This window comes from Manis pentadactyla, chromosome 7, assembly GCF_030020395.1.
Source record: "Manis pentadactyla isolate mManPen7 chromosome 7, mManPen7.hap1, whole genome shotgun sequence".
NCBI classification, from domain to species: Eukaryota; Metazoa; Chordata; class Mammalia; order Pholidota; family Manidae; genus Manis; species Manis pentadactyla.
In genome coordinates, this window is record NC_080025.1 from 105,390,137 (window position 1) to 105,409,293 (window position 19,157).

Genomic DNA, 19,157 nt, shown 5'->3' on the forward strand with positions numbered 1-19,157 from the left:
CCACTTGTATTCTTCACCTTCCTTCTTTGGCCCTACATTTTCATTTTTGAGGAGCATTCCACAAATTCGAACTTAATGTGTAATTTAATTTCTAACTAAATATGTAATTTACTTATTTTAATGTTCATTTTTAATTGTATCCTTTCCACTAGAATATGCTAGAATTAAAGGCAGGATGTTGTGTTTATGGATGTACCTTTAGGGTCTAAGATGATGTTCAGCATACAGTAGACAGTAAGTTTTCAATATACGTATGAATGAATGAATGCAGGCAGCCATGTTCTCAGAGGCTGGGTCCGGGTGGTTAGGGGATCAGCCTTTGGTGCAGAACGAAGGGTTGATTTGGGAAGGGACAGCACCAGTGGCTGCTGTGTTAAAGGCTGACTGGGACCTGTGGGCTCCTGAGTCCTTTAGTAGGGGTTTTTAACCTGCATCTGGGGAAGGAAACTTAAGTTGTGCAGCTCTTAAGATTTCTTGTCTGTTTGGCTAGCTCACTCACATTCCAGTCACGTTACCCTTCGGTTGCTCTGTTCAGCCCTGGCTCAGCGTTTGGCTGCTGCACCTCACGGTCTGTCCCACTCCCTTTCTCTCCAGTTCTCAGAGTACATTCATGCCCAGGTGGCATCTGGCAAAGGGAAACTCGCTCCTGGGTTTGATGCGGAGATGATTGTGAAGAATATGTTCACCAACCAGGACCGGAATGGAGATGGGAAGGTCACGGCTGAGGAATTCAAACTCAAAGACCAGGAGGCCAAACACGATGAACTCTAAAGCTGACTGGAGCCGCTTGTGTGGCACCAAGCCCACTGTCATGGAAGCATGTGCAGTGAGGGCACAAGGGTCTCTCAGAAGATGAATCGGTCAGCAGGGAGCAGATGGGTCACGTTGTACCTGGGGCATGCGTCAGGGGTGGGTTGATACACTAGGTGAGGATCTTTAAGCCTGATGCCAGCAATACTAAACAGATCGGTGTGACGTCCCTTAGCACAGGCTGTGTAGAATACCAAAAAGGTATTTCGTAGTATGCGATGCATAGAGTATCAACAAGGCACTGCCAACCAGTGTTTTATGAGCCTTCTGGGTAGTTTTATTTTTAAAGAAAAAGTGTCATACAAGATGGTTATAACCATCTTGGAGGGAACAGAAGAAAAAGTGTCCAGGATAGCTACATAAAGAAGATTAAAAAAATTTTTTTAACTTGGTGTTTTAAAAGTGTTCTCCATATGGGCAGAAAAGACAAAGGGAATGCCCCGGCAGGATTCCCAGAGCACCGCAGGAAACTTTTCTCAGCAGCCTGCATAGGCAGCGGTACCGCCCAGCCTCCCCCTTCCTCCTACAGGCACTCAGACCCGTGCTTTCTGTCGGTCACACCTGCCACAGTGGGCTTTCAATTGGCCAGGGAGCTTTGAGGTTGAATCAGTGGGCCAAACACAGAGCATCTTGGCCCATGAGGAGGGAATTTGATTCTGGGTCTGTTGCATAAGGTTATCTGCTCCCCTTTCTTACCCCCATCACTCCTCGCGCAGCGCATGCCCCTCCCTGAAGCCTCCAATCAGATCGTACACATGGGATCCGTGGCTGAGCTGAACTCCTGAGTATCTCACTGTGGCCAAGAAGGAAATGTCATCCAGATGTGAACATAAACAAGGCGACGTATTTCTGCCCCTCAGTCGTCGCCTGAAGAGGGGGTGCCCTAAAGCTGGGGAGCTTCTCTCTGTGCAGGAAGACAAGGACACTGTACCTGCGGCCTGTCCCCGTGTGACACAGAAACCACCTTGCTGCCTTGTCTTTTGCTCCCAGGTAGTGGTGTCACTCACCCTTAAGTGATTTTGAAACTGCTTTGTTTTACTAATTTAAATTGTTTTGTACTGATGTAGCCCTGAGATAGTTCATGAAAATGCCATGCTCTCATTCAATGTAATAAATGTTGGAAAACTGATCTTTTTGCATATAAAATATTGAATGATACCATCAGGTTTTATGGTGTTTTATTGGAAGGCTGAGAGGATCCCCAGAGTATATGCCACGCAGACAGAATGCCTGATAAAAACCTTCGGGACTGCATTGCACTGAATTGGAAAGGGAGCACTGTGCAGATGTGCAGGTCCTAGTAGGAAGCACACCCTCATGTGGGACTTCCGGAGAGAAGCTAATGAAAGGACTGTTTACAGTGTGGGCCAGGCTTGCAGACCCAGTAAGGATGTTGAGGTGCCCCTGACAGCTGCTGGCGACAGGAGGCCATTCCGCCCCCTGGGCCTGAAGGATCATGGGGAACCCAGGCAGGGCCATCTGATGCAGCAGAGAAGTCAGGGAAGAAACATGCCATTCTCTCCGCCCCATCACTGGCTCCCATTAGCTGAATGCAATCTGAAGGCAGAGGGAAAATTGTTCAGGGCCTGGTGTTCTCAGAGGTCAGCCTTTTGAAGTGTAGAAAAAGGTGAAGAATGACTGTAGGGGTTGCAGTGGGAGCAAATAGAGAGTAACTGGCACATGTATAGGGAAAAAAGTTATATATATAGTTGTTTTTGGAAAGCAAATATTGCCTAACCTTTTGCAGAAGCATCTTCAGGGACTTGTGTTTTGGCAGGCAAAGGAGATGCCCGTGGCCTTCCTGGCTGCTGATGTCCCCTAACCCTCTTCTACCTAGCACTCAGTCACTCAAATTTTTCACTTAACAGAATTCCTTAAGTGCACTGATAGGTATAGTCTTGGTAAACTGACTTGCCCTTTGGAATGCATCTGACCTATAAATCTTCATTATTATCTTCATGAAGATAAAAACCTTGTACTTGTTCTCTACCCAATTTTTAGTTGATTCTCTGAATTTCTTCAGTGGTGCTTTTATTTTTATTAAGTATTGCTTTCAACTGTGCATCACAGTGGTTCTATAGTCCCCCTGATCAACTTATACTGTGATTGCGATTATTGGCCCTTTTATCCTCTTCCCCTCCCCCCCTCCCTGCACCTGACCCAGCCCTCCACCCTCGGTAACCACCAGTCACTTCTGTGTCTGTGACTCTACTGCTGTTTTGTTCCTTCTGTTTTGCTTTGTTTTTATATTCCACAAATAAGCGAAATCATATGGTATTTGTCTTTCTCCTCCTGAGTGGTGGATTTCTACAGGGTGGAGGGAGGTTGGCTAATGAAAAATAAGTTTCTCTGGGGGAAATTAAGGACTGTGGGTGGGCTTTAGAGCTTCAAAAAGAGAGAGACCCATAGCTTGTTTTGTTTTTTTTACTACTCTTGCCAGTCTGATGGCTGAACTGGAAGATTCGTCTTTTCCCACCTTCAGATGCAGGCTGAAATACTGGCTCTTCTGTGGTCTCCAGCCTGCAGGATATTTTTTTCAGCTTTATTGAGGTATAATTAACAAATAAAATTCTAAGATAGTTAAAATGTACATTGTGATTTGATATACAATACATTGTGAAAGGATTCCTCCCAACTAGTTAACACATCCATTAACCTCACCTTTTTTTTTTTATGAGAACATTAAAGTTCTACTTTCTTAGCAAATCTTAACTCCACAATATTACCAACTATAATCACCATATTATATATTAGATCCTTGGACCTTATTCATCTTATAGCTGACAGTTGTACCCTTTTACCAACCTGTTCCCCCATCCCCTAACCCCTAGTAACCACTTTTTCACTCTTCAGTTTCTATGACTTCAACTTCTTTATTTCTGATCCCCCATGTAAGAGATACCACACAATATTTATTTTTCTAAACCTTTGGCTTGCTGAGTGTTGCCTGGGCACTTCCATTCTTCCTGGGGATAAAGAGGGCATTAAGTCATCTGTGGCTATGTCAGCGGCTTTAACCTCTCTGGAAGGGCAAGCCTCTTAGCTGGCCTCACTTTGAAGTTACTGCAACACTTGGTTATATCTGCGTTATGATTATGGGTTGTAGCTCTGCCAGCAAGGCTGTGAGTACTAATTAACGATCCAAATGTAGGGTGGAGATGCCACACAGCATTTCTTCTTAATCATAGTTTATATTCAATTTCTGTGTTGCCACTTGAGGCAGCTTGAGTTCTCCTGATAGAACAGCTGTGCACAGGCGCCAGGCTGGGACCCCCTAACTTATGACTTACACAGATCTTGAACTTCCAGCCCTAAGGATGAACTAAGTCATTGCTACGTAGTATAGAATTAAGAGTATCTTAGAGAACAAGACATCTAAGTGGTGATGCATGTGACCAATGTGCTTGAAAAACCACTCGACTACCCTGCAGGCATAAACAGTTTGCAATATTTGGTTAAAAACCCAGTGAGTTTTGATCTCTGATTACCTAATCTCTAATGTCTTTCAAAAGTTACTTAAAAGACAGAAAAAGGCTGTGCAACACAGTGAAGACAAGTAGTGATTCTACAGCATCTTATTACGTTGATGGACAGTGACTGTAATGGGGTGTGTGGGGGAGACTTGGTGAAGGGGGGAGCCTAGTAAACAATGTTCTTCAAAAAAAAAAAAAAGACAGAAAAAACCAATTTAATTTTGGCAGGGAAGTTGGCCTGACTACAAGATTATAATAAGCACCTTAAGAGCTTAGGTTTCTAGGAACAAAGTTGCTTTCTTTGAAGCCTGTTTGCCTTGACTGTCTTGGGGACCTGGGGGTCTTTTTATAGGATAAGAATACTGCTCCCAATTATTTATTGGTACTTGCAGACATAAAACACCTTCAGCACTTTTGTCTATTAAACTTGTACTGAAATATCAGACTAAGTACAAAAGACAGCCTGATGACTGAATCCTGGGGTAACCTTGGAAGTTTCAGGACTAGTCATTCAGGATCACGTGCACCTTTTCCTTCCTGATTCTCCATAGGGTGTACCAAGAAGAAAACCCTGAACCTGAAGTGTGGTTAAAAATAACTTCAGTAAATACCTCATCAACTTCACGAAATCTACCATGGAATGTAGGTTTCTTGTGAAATCACTCTGGAACAAGCTAGTATCTCTGAGGGTTTTTCTTTCTTTCTTAGTTTCATCAACATTATCTTAGCATGTAGAACTATTTATCTTGTAAGTAAAACATGAAATTGTAAAAACCTACAATTTATGCCAGACCCTTTAGAGAATGTGGTAGTTACTATATACTACAAATGTTTCCTAGGACTACAAAAGATCTTGCCATGTCATCAAGATCTTGAAATGGAAATAAGTGTTCTGGGGAATGTAATAATTTATACTTCTGTGGCTGGATAACAGCTAACAATATTTGAATACTTGTGCTGAGCTATTTTAAATGCATACAGAGATGCAGATGAGCATATCACATCCTCAACAATTGTAGAGGATATATTGTTACTTGTACTTTACAGGTGAGCAAACAGATACGGGTTAAATAACTTGTTCTGGTCACATACCTATTAAGTGGTAGAAAGAGGATTCAAATCCAGGTAGTCTTAGAGCACATCACCTAATACCTATATTAAATTGCTCTGAAAACTGAACTTGGAAATCAATTTTTAAATATCAGTAGCATTAGGTAGTGAGATGTGGTGGTGTCACAGGCATACAGTGGAGGAGGCCTGGCTTGATGATCAAGTTCTGGTGGCAGCTGGAGGGGCTGTAGACCGCATGCTCCCAAGACCTTCATTTGATGGGGGTGGGGAGGTGACTGACTGTAGTCTTGGTAAAGGGCTGAGCCATGACGAGAATGCAGGTCAGAACTTACATATTCATTACATTTACACCATGCAGTATTTGTGGAAGCATGTTATTAATTCCTTTGGAAAGCCAATATGGCAAGCTCTAATAGTAATATAAGGGGGAAGAGCTATCATTACATCAGAGAGTCCCAACTTCTTTCTGTGAAAAAGTCCTCTGGGTAATTCTGATATACCTATGTCATGCTGCCTGCTTTGAAGCAGGAAGTTTAGAGTTTGGTTTTGGAAAAATATTGAAGGAGGGAACCATCTACCTGCCACCTGTGGATAAAGTGAAGATTCCTGTGGCCGGGATTCTCACCTGGCTGACTTGTTCACTACACACGTGTGGGCAATACATTGTTACTGACTCTAAACAGTGCCCAGTGCTCTAGGCGACATGGTGGCAGGGCCACGAGGCTGCAGGAGCACAGAGACCAGAGTGGTGGCAGCACTGAGGACAGAGACTCAGACGGCTGCAGGGGCAGAGAGGCCCAGAGGCAGAGAGACTGACTTGCTGCATGCAGACTCGCTCTGAGGTGGATGGGATTCTAGTGACTGACCTGCTACCATGGGAATAAAGCTGGGTATAAACTCTTTCACCCCAAGACTGTCCCATTGTCATTCCTTGGTGTCAATGAATCCACAGCGAACTTGCCTGGGGCGGAAACCCATTGGCAAGACACCACCACCTCATACTCTTTTGGTCGTTGTTCACCATAAAAGGACAGTGGTGGAGGATAGGGATGGGCTGCTCTGTCAGAAAAGCCTGCCCTCTGCCACATCTGATTGGACTCGAGATTGCTGGCCACACTGGACACCCAGAACCAGCGGGTCATGCTTTGTGTGTATCACAGATCAGATACTTTAAGAAAATCGATTAGCTGCTCGTGGAGTCTGGAGCTCAAGGGTTAGAGTCAGGGTCAAATTTATCACAAGGGCAAGTGTAAGCCTTGGGTAACCAGTTAAGGGCAGCAGAAATTTGGAATGGGAAGGCACACTGCAGAGAGGAATGTCAGCTTAGCTTCAGGCACCATGGGACCCAGCTACAGTTTTTTCCTGCTTATGGCTGTTTTGGCAATTCTTAGGCTTACAATTAAGTACCTTCGGACTGAAATTTTGTGGGGAAAATAATTTCCTCAGGCCCCAGTATTTACTGGAGGGCAAATTAAATTTCTCTGCAAATATCTTTTTTATTTTTTAAAGAAAGCTTTGCTTTTAAAAATTTCTCAAAAAACCCCCTTCAACAAAACTTCTTAAGAGAACTGAGCCAAAATCATTGTCTACCAAAGGCAAACTTTGAAAACGCTACAAAGGAAAGTTGACAGAAGAAAGGAAAACTGCTTAAAAGCAGCAAACAAGCCAGTGTGGAAGAGAAGAGACCTTCTGTAATACTCCACAGTAGTGACAGGTGAGAAATAACAGTACTGCCAGAGCCATAAAAGTCAAACAGTAGCTATCAGAAATATAATTCCAGCAGTCTTACAAGCCATATAAGATACAGAAAATAAAATTTTTTTTAAAGAACCACTTGGACTGTGTTCTCTCTCCCTCCCCCTCCAAGGGAGAGAAGGCTCATAAATGGCGGGTCACAGTTGGAGAAGCAACACCAAGAGCCAGCTTCGTGCTCAGGAGAGAACACAGAGCCTCCTCCCCCATGGTTTTGGATGCTGTACATTCAGAGAAACTTCTCTAGTAATGAACTAGAAAAATGATCCCAGAAAGTACAGTCTTGTCTGCAAATATGTTTTTTATATCATTAATGTACAATTATTTGAACATTATGGTTACTAGACTCCCATTATCAAGCCCCCTCCACATACCCCATTACAGTCACTGTCCATCAGCATAGTAAGATACTATAGAATCACTACTTGTCTTCTCTGTGCCATACTGCCTTCCCCGTATCCCCCCCCTACATTATGTGTGCTAATCGTAATGCCCCATTTTCCCCTCCCTTATCCCTCCCTTCCCACCCGTCCTCCCCAGTCCCTTTCACTTTGGTTAGTCCATTTTTGGGTTCTGTGAGTCTGCTGCTGTTTTGTTCCTTCAGTTTTACTTCGTTGTTATACTCCACAAATGATGGAAATCTTTTGGTACTTGTCTTTCCCTGCCTGGCTTATTTCACTGAGCATAATATCCTCTAGCTCCATCCGTGTTGTTGCAAATTGTAGGATTTGTTTTCTTCTTATGGCTGAATAATATTCCATTGTGTATATGTACCACATCTTCTTTATCCATTCATCTACTGATGGACACTTAGGTTGCTTCCATTTCTTGGCTATTGTAAACAGTGCTGCGATAAACATAGGGGTGCATCTGTCTTTTTCAAACTGGGCTCCTGCATTCTTAGGGTAAATTCCTAGGAGTGGAATTCCAGGGTCAAATGGTATTTCTATTTTGAGCATTTTGAGGAACCTCCATACTGCTTTCCACAATGGTTGAACTAGTTTACATTCCCACCAGCAGTGTAGGATTCCCCTTTCTCCACATCCTCACCATCAATTGTTGTTGTCTGTCTTTTGGATGGTGGCCATCCTAACTGGTGTGAGGTGATATCTCATTGTGGTTTTAATTTGCATTTCTCTGATTAGTGATGTGGAGCATCTTTTCATGTGCCTCTTGGCCATCTGAATTTCTTCTTTGGAGAAGTGTCTATTCAGCTCCTCTGCCCATTTTTTAATTGGCTTATTTGCTTTTTGTTTGTTGAGGTGCGTTAGCTCTTTATATAATTTGGATGTCAACCCCTTATCAGATATGTCATTTATGAATATATTCTCCCATACTGTAGTTTGCTGTACAGAAACTTTTTAGTTTGATATAGTCCCAGTTGTTCATTTTTGTTTTTGTTTTCTTGCCTGGGGAGATATGTTCATAAAGAAGTTGCTCATGTTTATGTCCAAGAGATTTTTGCCTATATTTTTTTCTAAGAGTTTTGTGGTTTTATGACTTACATTCAGGTCTTTGATCCATTTTGAGTTTACTTTTGTGTACGGAGTTAGACAATAATACAGTTTCATGCAAATATCTTTTTGCCCTTAAATTTATAATATGTAAATTTGTAAATATTCAATTTAGTCACTATGACAAGCACATTAGTATTCATATACCACAGACACACAAGAAAAACAGGTGCTTAATAAATATTTGTTGAATGAGTCAATAATAGTCTCAACACTAGAATTAAAGTTTTCATTTCCTATTTATTTGCAGTGCTGCACTAGAGAACATTTTATAATGATTAGTGATGTGGATAATACCAGTAGTTGTTTCAAATACTAAGTGCTAGTATTTTCTGGTAAATATTGATACTCACCAAACAAAATAACCAAACATAACATAATTTCAGGAAATGGTGACACCACCTGCATAATTCACCCAAATTACAAAATGGCTACACTTAAAATCATGCATATTTTACCATTTCATTAAACTTCTTTTAAAACTTCTACAAACTTTCCCAGTGTACAAAGATTCCTCCAAAACTTCGTAACATTAAATTACAAAAGTCCTTCTAGAAAAGTAGAAAGTTATTTTTCAAATTTTGGCTTTATGAGTTTTTTTTTAATCTGTTAAAAAATACAGTGAGGAGTGTGTTGAGAGAGGTGGACTAAATGGAGCTTCCAGTTGATGGATTCAATGTGTCTGAAAATACTTCAGTCATGTGGAGGAAAAACTTCAAGAGCAAGAATATATTATAAATAAAAGGCTTTCAGCAAGATGAAAAAATGAGCAGTTCTTGCATCAGTTGCACCCATCGGACAGAAGACTTCTTAAAGAATGTTTATAGAATCTTCTGTAAGATAGAGTTGGCTACATCCAGTGATTCATCTTTTACTAGAACAATATCATAAGAGTCCATGTACTTTGCTAAAAGCTCATCCACCTAATCAACAACAAGAATTAAATTACTATGCAAGGAAGAGAAGCAAATAATTTCAAGATAAATCTCTGTTAAGTCTTTTGGGCAAAATACAGCAAATTAAATTCACTTTCACAAAACCTTTAAATGAAGAAATACTTTCAAACATTTAACACTTGCTGACAGACATTTTCCCACATGGCACTCTTCTTCCAAAACGATTTCTCTCTAGCCCAGTGGTTCTCCACTGGAGAGACTGTGCACAGAACACTTGGCAATGTCTGGAGACATTTTTGATTCTCATGACTGAGGAGTACTACCGGCTTTTAGCAGAGAGAGGCCAGAGAGGCCTCATTTAGTATGTACACCCTCCTCACCCCCAATACCTGTGATGTGCACATGTATGCACACCAACTCCTTTCACCATCACCAAAGTAATGAGGTAAAGGGCAATTAAAATGTCTCTCAGCTACTTTCTCAGCTATCTTTGGTAACAACTACCTATCAAGTTTCATCCTAATTTTTTCTTAAAAAAAAACTAAACAACAGATCTGTATACTTACTCTGTCATTTAGATATCCAATTTTCAGAATATATTCAACATTAGCTACTCCATCTGCCATTCTTATGTCTCCTTGAGAGTCTCCCAGCAGAATTATGTTGCTATTGTCTTTTAGTTGACTGAAATAGTCTGTATTCTTCAAGGCACCATCATGTTTGTTATATACATGAATTAGTTCTCCTTTAAATCCTTTGAGTATACCCTATTAAAAACATAAATCCTTTGAACAGTAAGTTTTGAAAATTCTATTTATTGTATTTTCACATTTGTGATAGGAAAGAAGGGTTCTGAGAAGTTAAGGATGCTCTAGAAACTACTTTAAATTTTAAACACAATGAGTTGAAAACCCCATTTTATTTTTCATTTGTTTCCCAACCAAAAGGTCCCATTTCATATATATCATAATACATTGTCTTGATTAGAAGAACTTGTTCAAATACTGTCAGTTATAATTAATTTCTATTTTTTCACTTATGGACGTCAAGTCTTCAGAGCTGCTGCACTACATTACTTTAAAAAAAGTTTTACTAATTTTAATACTAGTCTCTACCTTGGGAAAAAAAAGTTCAAGGGTACATTATTTTAAAAACATGAATGTCGATATAACACTAGAAAACGTAAGTCCCATACTAGGCCTATCAACATGGTCTAATTTAAATGAATATACATTAAATAATAAATAACAAGTACATTTACAAAATTAAAATCTTTTCAGATTTTAAAAGTAATTATGAAGAATTTCATAATCTTACATTGTCATCAAAATCCATGAAGTTGGACACTACTGTGATATTTGGATGGTAAACACCAGCTTGACGGATAACCTCTTCTAGTATATCACCAATACCAGCCGAAAATATAAACACAGGAATACTGTATTGCTGGAGCTTATCAAAGAAATTCTCATATCCCTCCCTGCAAGATGGAGGTAGAAACTGATCATTAAAGAGCAAGATAAAAAAGGCTTTTTTCACCTAGAAGTTAAAAAAGGTAAACATTTCTACCTATTCTATGGCTCATTTATATTCTCATTTCAAAATACTGCCCAGGAGGGCTGTTATTGATATTTATACCACTAGTGCAAGATTTTCAAACAGTTAACCCTTATCCTCCCTTTAATAAATCCAAATAGTACAAATTTGATGATTTTAGATTTGCACCGAATATGGATACAAACCTACAGTTCAGAATTTACACCATTTTACAACAAACAATTAAATCACACCTTGAAAACCCCATTCAGGGAGAGCTGGAACACTTCCTGCCGCTCATCCTGCTTGGGTGCTTCTTACTGACAGTAGAAGGAACTGAGCTGTATTTGCCTTACATCTGACAGCTGTAGGCAGTGCTTTGATGTTAAAATCTTTTCTTCCATTTTTATTTTTCCTGAGCTATAAGTTAAGTGGCCTACAGAAGAATGAAATACTGTCCTCACACTCTTTCTGTCAATTAATGCTTCCCCCTAAGGAGGAAACTCCTTAGAAGTTATCACCTTAAAATGCAGCACAATCCAAATTATATATATATATCCATATATATAGTATTATCATATTTGCCTAATGCACTGCAAATTTGAAGAAGTAGAAAACAGTATTGAAAATAAGCTTAAAATGGTTATGTCCTATAATTCATGAATTATAAATATTTTTATTATTTGCTAAAACATAGCTGCCTTTCCTAGAGATAGATTTCAAGGGAGTTTTAAGAATTCAGAAAGTAGATTCATGTAACTTTATGAAGAGCTAAAAACCCCTTTCAACTTGATTTATAAATATTCTTTTCATATTTCATGTCTTTCAAACATGTTTTGCTAAAAAATTTCAAAATGGTCTTGGTTTCATAAATTTGTAAATAGTTGGAAATTTTTAATCTGGAGAAAGGAAAGCTCTAATATGTCATTCTAAATTCCTTATGTCTCCACTATTCTATGATAAGTGGCATATTTTATGTGTTTTTATATGGAATACTGTTATAGCTCATTTTAATGAAAATGTACACAAGAACACGTATGTAACAGTAATTCAAGTCCGTAGATAATTTACAACAAAAACCCCCAAGAAACTTACTTGAGCATAACATCAGATTCTGCCACAATTTCTTTCAGTTTAGCTTTTGGTAAAGCCTGTTCAACAAGCAAACCATGTGACTTAGTATACCTGGAGTTCATGACCAAAGAAAAAAGAGAGTACCAATTAAAGCAAATTAAAATGATTAACTTAATTAAAAAGCATTCTTCAGTGTGTGAGAAAAATGCAGTATTTCATTCATCATATTTTGGACTCAAATTTTAAGAGATTTAAATTCATCCCTAATGAATATATACCGCATGTGTCTCAAAACGTGGTATGTATGTTCTTAATGCATTTCCCAGTTCTTCCCAAATTCTGGTTTAGTTTAAATGCATTAATAAGATAATGAAAGAATACTAGGTGCAAACCTTTCCTAAGTCTACAGGTAAGAGCTGAATGCAAACCAGTCACAGTCATTTATTTCTCTGAGCACAGTAACAATTAGAGCAAAGTCATTTTTTTCACCTAGTTGTAGCCTACATTTACACAAAATGTGTAAGTACTGAAGCTGCTGCCTAGTGAGTGAGAGAAATCTTTGTTATGAAAAGTTTTATATAAATAGGTGCCTTGTAATAACATAAAAGCACCTACAATCATAGCATCTCAGTATAATAGGCCTTTAGAGCCTCTTCACTGATACCTAAAAAATCCTCCTATGAAATCCCTAGGTGGCCTTCCTCTCTGTGCCAGCCCCTGTCCTGCTAAGTGAGCTCATCTGTCCAGGAAGCTTGTGCTGTCGCTAGAAATTCTAATTGCTAGGCAGTCCTTTGCATCTCGCTGAACTAAGCCTCCAGAGTCCAGCTGCAGTGCTGCTTCCACAGGCACCTATAGTTAAGTCTAACCTCTTCTCAGCACTTCATACCATCAACACTGTTCAAGTGTGCAAGGGAATGAGGTTAGGTAAAAGCATGATGAAGATACTCATCGTTCCTGGTCTCTTATTTTCTAAAACCACACGCTGTTGCTGCTCAAATCAAAGCTATTCTCTATTCCTTGAAATCTTCCTCAAATGGGATGGCTCCAATTTCTGTGATTATCTTTGTGGACTCCTCTAACCCACTCTGGTTTGTCAACATTTCTCTGAATAGCTTTCAATCCCAGGACTCAACACAGTGCTTTCAGGGTGGTCTGCTTAGAACCCTGCATTTCGATTAATGCCACGAACCACCAAAGGCCCATTTCTCACTATGTCACCACCTGGCTCCAACTGAGGTCACAGTCCATTTAAATCCTAATTCGTTTTCTTTACATAATCAGATATCTTGTTTGTATACTTACAAAAAAAAAAAAATTCTTGTTTTTAATTTAAGGCTTAAATGTAAGATTTTAAATTTATTTCCAATGATCTTCATCTTAAGAAAACAGAACAAAACCAAGTCTAGACTATTAGAGTGATGAGAGAATTAGAGTTCATTTTATTACATTTAACCATTGCTCTAACTCACTGGATATTTTGTGAATCTATATACAGTACAGGGGAAAACAAACCATTAATTGTAAGTGTAGTATCATTTTATCACATTTTTAACTCACCCATTGCCCAAGATGTACTTACCACTCTACCATGTAAGGGTACTTCTCGTCTATGGTAAGAACAGGATCAATTTCAATAGCATAATATTTTTCCTTTAGTTGCCATAACTAGAAATAAATAAAGATAAAGCATTGTCATTAAGAGTTGTCATTAAACTGCTTAGTTTTATAGAAAGCAAAATAACTTATATAAGTGTTTTCCATAAGCTGCTTTAAATGATAAGGATTAGATAATGAGTGCTTAGTTAATGCATATATTGACTAAAGACATCTTTGCTGATTTTAGTTTACATGTAACTAAAGGTAGTTTTCTTTTTTAAATACTTTCATGTCAGCAATTCAAACTAATACTTAAATTATCACTACACAAAAACTTTCATTTTCATATGAAAGCATTAAATTTGATTCCCGTTTCAAGTCTTATTTTGTTAAAAGACAGACGCCTACTCAAGGAAGCAGAAAACTGAGGCAATTTCCTGATCAATTTAAGGGAGGAAAACCTACATAAAACCAAAGTAATTTTAATTGTCCAGTTAATGTAAGGACACCAGAATATTCTGGTAATCAAAAGTTTTTCATTTTTTACTGCTGTCAGAAAGTTACTGTTAATTTTTTTCTTTAAAACATGTTGAGAGCATATAGTCCATACAATAAACCTAAAATTTATTGAGTGTTTACTTTGTGTCAGGTATGGCTATAAGCACTTGGCATCCATTGTTTATTTTATTTCATTTTATTTTTTATTTTGGTATCATTAATCTACAATCACATGAAGCACATTATGTTTACTAGGCTCCCCCCTTCACCAAGTCCCCCCCACACCCTTCCCCACAGTCACTGTCCATCAGCGCAGCAAGATGCCGCAAAATCACCACCTGTCCTCTCTGTGCTGCACAGCCCTCCCTGTGCCCCCACCCACACTATACATGCCAATCACAATACCCCCCTTCTTCTTCCCCGCCCTTATCCCTCCCTTCCCACCCATCCTCCCCAGTCCCCCTCCCTTTGGTAACTGTTAGTCCATTCCTGGGCTCTGTGGGCATCCATTGTTTATGTGAATGCAATCCTCAGAAATCCTCAGGCAAAGAGGGTAATGCGAAGTCTTCTTTGAGTAACTCTGGGTTCCTGTTAGTGTTTACCTTTTTTCGACATTCATCTGTAACCAGTTTACTGTTGTCAATGACATCTGAAGAAAGCAAACAAATTAGGCATTAAAACAAATACTCTGATTGATGCTGCTGAAGTAGGGCAGGGACATGGGACAAGCATCATGATTAGCTTTTCCTGCCTATGATGAAAAATGCCAAGATATAGATAGTACAGTAAGAAAAGGAGGGACTCCATCTTAAGGCTAAGATTCCATTTTAAAACCCAGGGAGTTAGGAGTTAAGATTCCTAACATACTCTTTGGTAATTAGCCGACAAACTATCTCAAAAGCAAGGCAAACAGTCTTAACTGGTATGTTCCCAGTACCTGAGGGAAGCCACTATCTTGGAGAGGAACCGGATCAATAAATTCCTTGTGTTAAGTTTATCTTACAGAATTATCTAGAGCAATGATAATGGAGACTGGACATAGTGTCTCTCACTGGAGATAGACATCCTGAGATGGCATGACAAGCCTACACCCCCCTGGCCTTTTATTCCATTCCTAAAAATCCTTAAAAGACAGAACCCCCAGCCTTAAGTGTGCCTCCTCTCTGTGGTTGCTCACACTCTGCTTTCTCCAAGTGTGTACTCTTTAAATAAAGCCTTCTCACTGTTCAACTTACTGCATTTTGTCTCTATGCTCTTCTAGTGGTAGTGTCTTTGTTACTTTGCCATTTCATTCTATTTTCTAGACTTGAGCACAAGTCTTCACTCTCTCTGTCCTACTTCAGATTAGTAGGGAGAGGCTGCTGAGAACTCTGATTTGTGTCTGCGAGTTCCCATTGCCCAGGTGACCTGGACAGGACTGTGGCTGTACAATCATGCTCTTTGGTAGCCTGCCTGAAATCTCCTTTCTTTGCCTTTGGGAAGTTCTCAGAACATAATCTCACTCTATCCAGTGCTCTGCAGCAACCCTAAATCCTGGGTGGTAGGGACTTAGACCCCACACCATGCAGATTCAAGCGGACACTGGACACCAGGTGACCCTGGCTTTAGGATTGGCAAGGGACCTATCTACCCTATGCCGAGCAGAGTTCAGTGAGCTTCCCTTTCCTCCCTCTGCTTTTTCTTGCTCTCTGCTGTCTGCATGGCAGCTGCAATTCCCTGCTACTCTCACTTTAAAGAATTCCTTCCTTACCTAAACTCCTCTGACCTGTTTGAGAAAGTTCTCGTTCAGAGTCAAGAACCCTCCCCTGTTCACAGGTTGAAGTTTCTCCTAGTGCTTCATCCGGTACACAGGGAGACACCTCCATAGGCACAGCCGCCCGGCAACACTACCACTACTTTAAATAACTTATCACTTTTCTTTTAAGTTTAAATGCCGAGTCAACTAGCACGGTCACTAAAACTTTCAGTTTTAGTATTGTAATTCACATGCATTGCTAGAGAATCCAATGATTTAAAAAATCTAAGCCTTGGATCTAAAGCCTTTTTTCTACATTTGGGATTAATTGATTAGAAAGTCTCCAAAGAGGAATTACTGGACCAAGGAGTATAATATGTAGTGGCTTTAATATAAATCATCAAAATGATTTTTGTAATTATACATATACCAACACCAAATAAGAGGGCTTACTTTGTCAGGTTAAAGAGTATTATTTTAAACACTCACTGCCAAGTTTAGAAACCAAAAGAAAATATATTATCCTAGGAACACATTTCACTTTGATATTTATTTAGTAACATATAAATTGTGTTAAGAACAAAAAAATTTAGTAATATTCCTGGAAAACACAGAATATTTGATAAATGTTGTTTCCTTAGGTTAATCCAAAGTTTAAGACCCATTTAGGTATTTCTTGAATAAATAATGAACAGGCCACACTTGGAAAGAAAAATTTCAGAAGACTTCATTCATCTTGCAACCAAAATCACACAGAAAACAGCCATTTATATAACATGTGGAAAAACAAATTCTCAAAATATAGTTAGAAAAGGCTGGTTCTCTCATTTTCAATGTCCAAAAAAAAAGAAAAGCCCCCACTAGTCACAGAGATACTACAGGTAGAAAAGGATTTTAAAATAATAATTGATGAATTTATGAATGCCACACTTACAATGAGAGGTTGGGCATCTCTTGCCTTCATGGGAAAATCTACTCAGTGTCATATCAAAGTCTGTTATGATCTACAACAAAAAGGAAAAAAAGGCATTATAGAAAACACAGCTACCAAGGCCACATGCTGCCTAGAGGCATGGGACTATGCTCTATCCCTGCCACCCCACTGTAGGTCATTTGCTCTAGACTGAGCTTTCTAATGCACTTCCTGCATAAACTCCTGAGAATTACCTAATTACAAGGTGACACCTTAAGTGCCCTAACACTGTCACCAAATAAAACCCAATGAATATGTATAGGAATTTACAATTGCAGGTGATATGGTCACTACTGTTGGTAGATATAAAACACTGCGCAATTTCAACCCACTTGGTCAATGTACAAAAATGCAGTGAAAACAAAGCTTAGTGATTGGTACTGTTACATTCTTTTTTTTTAACTGAAGTATAGCTGATATACACAGTATTATATTGATTTTAGGTATACAACATAGTGATTCAGATACTGTTATATTCCCGATTTAACTTATCTAATTAGGTAAGCTGTACCAAGCCACAAGGATACATGGCAATAGTTTACCATGCCCTGAAATTTAGGAGCCTGAGATTGGATTAAATATTTTTTTCAAAAATGTTTAAAAAAACAAAAGAAATTTTTTTACTGGATATCTAGACTGTTGATTTAATTTACATTAAAAATATTCCTTAAAAAAAGAATATTATAAAAAGATCAGTTATCCTTTAATAAAGTTACATCTTTGAACTAGAATGGTTTATTTGATTAAAGGAAGAGAAATTTAAAACTGCTCAGATATTCAAGAATAGTACTGTTATTAATAAATATTAACAGTATTCTTAAAGTGGTTTAATACTTATGCCTAGCATTAGTTAGCTTAGAACTTACTCAGATTTTGGCAGAACATGAGATGACTGAGTCTGCTTAAACAGTAAAAGTAAAGACCTAATACTAAAGGCTTGTAAGTAATTATTCACCTGAAGTTTGGCAGCTCCTCCTTTGATAAGACCACAGATAATTTCTTCTACTCTTGCAGGGTTCTTGATGTGAACTGAACTTTTCTGGAATTCTGGCATCTAAAAATAAAAGGAAATTACTTAACTATTTTAAATTCATCATTTCCTGGGTTCTTTGAATGCCAATCAGAAGCGTGTATTATATAAAAATATAAAAATGTTGAGGCATTATTTAAAAAGAAGGAAACCACTGTATCAAATTACCATTTATATACACAAAAATATCAGTAGTTTCCATCTATGAGATTAAGATAAAACTACATCTGTAATACATTATCAGAAAGTAACTTTCCTAATTATAAAAGTCATGCATGCTTACCACAGAATTAACAGAAAAAAAATTAAAAAGAAAATAAAAATTGCCTGGAATTCTGCTACCTGAAGATAAATATTTTGATTTATTTTCCATTATATTCATTTCTATAGTTACAAACATGCATGTATACACACATAGTTTATCTCATTTTCATTATATATTTTTGGTTTTCTTACATTATTTCATATACAATTATATAATTTTTTAAACAGAATTCATTAATCAAAATAAAATCCTAGAATTGACTGCAAAATATTTGAATTTTCACATAAGAACTTTTCTGCTTAAGATTTAGTTCACATTCATAATTACATTAAACAAATTTCTTAGCAGAAATGAAACAAATATTACATGATTCTTCCCCACAAGCTTACCTTTGTACAGATTAAAACATTTAATATATTTAATTTGAAAAGTTGCTTCAACATCTTTGCTCCTTTATTGTACTATATCCCAAGTAATTTCATTGTTCTTGCAAGTTAAGACACCTACTAAAAAATATTAGACCACCTGAACTTAGGCTGCTACCAGGCTGGTTTATATAGATTTTAGTATTGCTCAACAATATACTGTTAAATATTGTTTCTTTTTTCTACCCTGTAACAGACAGAAGGAAACTGATCAGAGTAAAATCAGCACAAGCACAGTGCTCTTACAGCACATGTACAAGATGGGGGGAAGCAAATTATAGATCACTGAAGAGTCAGCTCCACAATATAAAAAAACAGCAATAGACCCTCAAATCAACGTTCTATGCTGGTTTGCACCCAATTGCCTTTATTTTATATGCTATTATTCTGGGTATGTTATCACAAATATTAATGTATTTCATGTGTGTTATGAAACATTCCCCAGACCATACATCTTTGCTACAAGAGAATCTGACCAGATAAGTCTATCAGGTTCCTGGGTGTCTCTA

At 38.3% G+C, this 19,157-nt stretch overlaps 2 protein-coding genes and 1 non-coding gene across 8 annotated transcripts in view; 1 reads left to right on the forward strand and 2 right to left on the reverse strand.

Annotated features, from left to right (window-relative positions):
- The window catches only part of FKBP9 (FKBP prolyl isomerase 9), a 36,072-nt gene extending 34,104 nt beyond the window's left edge, over positions 1-1,968 (forward strand). For both annotated transcript variants that reach the window (XM_036897348.2, XM_036897349.2), the window contains one exon: positions 595-1,968. In XM_036897348.2, the coding sequence (XP_036753243.1) occupies positions 595-771 (177 nt within the window). In that variant the 3' untranslated portion in view covers positions 772-1,968. The remainder of the gene's footprint in view (positions 1-594) is intronic.
- A 5,215-nt stretch (positions 1,969-7,183) lies between these two features.
- LOC118918585 (small nucleolar RNA U3) lies at positions 7,184-7,391 on the reverse strand. The gene has a single exon (XR_005027197.2). It is a non-coding gene; the product is annotated as a small nucleolar RNA U3 (small nucleolar RNA).
- A 1,449-nt stretch (positions 7,392-8,840) lies between these two features.
- NT5C3A (5'-nucleotidase, cytosolic IIIA) overlaps positions 8,841-19,157 on the reverse strand; it is a 70,000-nt gene continuing 59,683 nt past the window's right edge. For all 5 annotated transcript variants that reach the window (XM_036897445.2, XM_036897449.2, XM_036897450.2 and 2 more), the window contains 8 exons: positions 17,884-17,982; positions 16,890-16,959; positions 14,823-14,869; positions 13,706-13,791; positions 12,148-12,237; positions 10,834-10,996; positions 10,083-10,283; positions 8,841-9,543 (listed from right to left, as the gene is read on the reverse strand). In XM_036897445.2, coding sequence (XP_036753340.1) covers positions 9,442-9,543; positions 10,083-10,283; positions 10,834-10,996; positions 12,148-12,237; positions 13,706-13,791; positions 14,823-14,869; positions 16,890-16,959; positions 17,884-17,982 — 858 coding nt within the window. In that variant the 3' untranslated portion in view covers positions 8,841-9,441. The remainder of the gene's footprint in view (positions 9,544-10,082; positions 10,284-10,833; positions 10,997-12,147; positions 12,238-13,705; positions 13,792-14,822; positions 14,870-16,889; positions 16,960-17,883; positions 17,983-19,157) is intronic.